Source organism: Solanum tuberosum, unplaced genomic scaffold (genome assembly GCF_000226075.1).
Source record: "Solanum tuberosum cultivar DM 1-3 516 R44 unplaced genomic scaffold, SolTub_3.0 scf00114, whole genome shotgun sequence".
In the NCBI taxonomy this organism is placed as follows: domain Eukaryota; kingdom Viridiplantae; phylum Streptophyta; class Magnoliopsida; order Solanales; family Solanaceae; genus Solanum; species Solanum tuberosum.
Window position 1 is genome coordinate 1,042,315 of NW_006239038.1, and position 3,414 is coordinate 1,045,728.

Genomic DNA, 3,414 nt, shown 5'->3' on the forward strand with positions numbered 1-3,414 from the left:
GAAAATCAATAAAAAACTATTAAGTGTTTTTTTTTGGGGTCATTTTTAACTTTATTTTTGGAGCTCTAGTTTGAACATATAATAAAAAATGTTTTGGTTTGTTTTTTTTTTCAACTTTAAAGTAAGCAGACAATAAAAATATTAATACAGTTTGTGTTTTAGAAAGTTTCAACAAGTAGGACCTCATGTTCCTTACTTTTCCATCTTTCTTCTCTCTTTGCGATTTCGATCACACCAGGTAAAAATTTATCCACACTCGATGTTACAACAAATATGTTATTGTATTGACACATCTATAAAATTACAAAAGTTGAGATAATATGTTCATGACCAAGAGTTTAGACAAATACAACAATAGTTACGCCTCAATCTCAAACGAGATGAGGTTGGCTATATGAACTCTCATCGACAAATGTCGTGTGCTTATTGTTTTCTTCAATAAGATACTTAATGTAGTCTGACCTTATAAAGAAGACACCCTAAATGAGGTGAAACTAGAAAACAAGTTGTGAACATTATACAAAAAATATGAAATCAATGTCAAGCACATAAATAGTGATACAAATGTGACTTCCAAGTATTTCCCTGCACTCAAATAATCCACAAAAAAATACACGACGAGAGCTTCCGAGAGCGTTTTATTCTCCTTCACTCAAAACTGGAACGATGAGTGGTTTCAGCTGCGCAAGGTACACGATTGCCCACCTATTCAAGAAAAAAAACACACGAAACGATGAGTTTTCTTCTCATTGTTGAATGCTAAATCCCAATTTAACAACGAAAATAGAAAATAGAAAATAGAGAATTATTACTCTGGTACATGTAACTTGCAATAACGACTTCTACTACAGTCAAACCTCTCTATAACAACATCGTTTGTTTTGATACATAACATGAAAGACCGGTTCCCAGATAATATGATTGTTGTAGTGAAATGTTTATATAGAGAGGTTTGACTATATTACTATTACATGCGATTCTCAAAATCACTACCCAAAGTGAGAGACTTATGACCGTTCTATATGGGGAAATTTTATACCGTTTTTCAAATCCTACTGGCATGCTCTTATAATCAAAACAACAAACTCTAATGGTACTTTAAGTATGTACAAAAAGACAGTCTTTCTTTCTCAACCTCCACGTCCAGGCTAACACCTCCATATTAAAAATGAACCGGAAGGAGTATTGAAAAGGAACAAGAGCCAATCTCCCTATTCTTTAGAAACTCAAGAATAAAACATTTCTTATCGTGAAAAAAACAACTTAGCAACAATAAGATTCCATCATTGGAACAGAAACTTATCAAAGACAAAAGCAAAATTAGCACTTCTGCTTAGCTGAACCAACTCAGCCACCCTTGCGGATAAAGTTGAGAGTTTATTCAGAACCACCATAAGGCATTTCATAGCGAATAATAAAACAAGCATTTAGTAGGAGAGTTCTGTAGAATTAACCTAAATAATATTATTGAAAGCACTTCCCTATCACATAATTTTCACCCACTATCCTCACCAACCTCATCAGCTTCCCTACCACATCATCATTGTCAATCAATATACCCGCACATAAAGCAGGAGGACAGGGGAGAGACAGAGTCTGTGTATGTTTGTGTGTGTGTGAAGGAATGGTAGTTCCCACTTCCCATCTGGGAAAGTCTTGAGACAAGCACCAAGACAAATGGATGAAAATTGAACATGTTTCATTTTCTAATACAGAGAAGCAAAGCCGAATGAAGTAAAACTAGTTGACAGCCCCATGATTCTTGAAAAGAAAATTACAAAAATAATGAACCCACGAGAGAGAACATTGAACATCGTTACAAGTGCATTCATCAAATGACAATTAAGAGAGATAAATAATGACGTCGCACGAAGAAGGGAGATCTCTGTGTTTTTTTTTTTTTTGGATATGGTAACATGTTGACTCAAACCCAAACTATAAGATTGGAGGTGGAGGGTGCTTTCTAGTTGAGCTACCCTCTCTTGTCAATCACATAAGCATCAAAGTTTATATCTATGTGCTCAGGCTCTTCAAAAATATCATTGGGTGTGTGACGGTCTGACGGAACTTCCAAAAGCAATGCATTTTTGGAGGATTACAAGTGTGACAACAGTTTTGAAGAGTTCGAGCGGCATAAGGTTTATATATAGATTCCAGCACATTACTTACTCTCCAAAATGTGAAACTTCGAAAGTATAGAATATATATAGCAAATCTACATCACATTGATCCAAAAAGAAGCATTTCTATGTTTCATCTATAAGACAAAATTAGATAATTATAAGGATTAGATACGGGATTTGTGAGGCTAGGATAGTATTCACAAAGCATAGTTGTTGACATTACAAATGAAATTTTTTGACAGAAAAGTCAACTAAGACACTTCCAAATTTAGATTATTTATCAACAGACCTGATCGAAAAATATTTAAGCCTCTTAGAGTAGGTTCAGATATAAAGCACGCAATTATGCATATATTTCATACTTTATGAGGAAGTCAAGCAGATGTAATAGCATAAGCACTATGTTCAACTAGTCAAGCAAATCGTAAAATTCCTCAGCAAAAAGATAATCTTATAGGTATCGCACACTTTGCATTAGTAATTTCTCTATTATATAATCCCTTTGAACATCAAATGATAAAATACAGGAAACATGACAAAGCAAAGTCAGGGAAACATCTTACTACTACCAGGCTTCAAGTCAAACACATGAACTCATGCTGTCATGTTTTGAGGAAATAGTATCATGTTATGTCTTATTTTGCTTTACTTTGTACATGTTTGTGCATATGTAGATGTGTACGGGAGCGCACAGGCGTGTCTCTGTGTGTGTGTGTGTGAGAGAGAGAGAGAGAAAGAGATAAGAGGGAGGCAAACTCACATCATCCAACAGCATACTGTAGCCGTGCTGATCAATGTCAAGTGTAACCTGCATCACAAAATTCAATTAGCTATTAGAAACAAAGACCAAAACTATTTCAGCGGAAAGACACTAACTTAGAATTTAATGCATCATGGGTTGGATCCTGGAGACCTCAGTAGAGTAATTAAGACAAAATTAGCAAAACTAAACAGCAGACCGACAAAAATTGCAATTTGCATTTCAAGTACAATTGCATTTGTTTCTTTCGTCATCTAAAATGCCTGAATCATGAAACACTATACGAGTCAATTTAATTTATAGCAAAAAGAACAATCAAGATCTCCATGATACATAGTAATGATAATATTAGATAATCACTATCCATCAGATTTAATAGTCATTGACCTGGATATGGATCAAAGACTAGAAAACAAAGAAGCCTGGATTAAAGACATACAGTTAATATAAGTGCCTAAAAGAACGATCGAACAGAAATAGCTGATAGCACTAATGAAGCATAAAACAAAACACAATACTGACACCCCACCC

At 34.6% G+C, this 3,414-nt stretch overlaps 1 protein-coding gene across 1 annotated transcript in view; it reads right to left on the minus strand.

The window, feature by feature from the left end:
- Window positions 1-262: 262 nt before the first annotated feature.
- Window positions 263-3,414, minus strand: part of LOC102599924 (V-type proton ATPase subunit e1-like) — a 4,971-nt gene continuing 1,819 nt past the window's right edge. Inside the window, exons 3-4 of the mRNA XM_006349823.2 lie at window positions 2,884-2,931; window positions 263-705 (exon numbers count right to left, since the gene is read on the minus strand). Coding sequence (XP_006349885.1) covers window positions 639-705; window positions 2,884-2,931 — 115 coding nt within the window. The 3' untranslated portion in view covers window positions 263-638. The remainder of the gene's footprint in view (window positions 706-2,883; window positions 2,932-3,414) is intronic.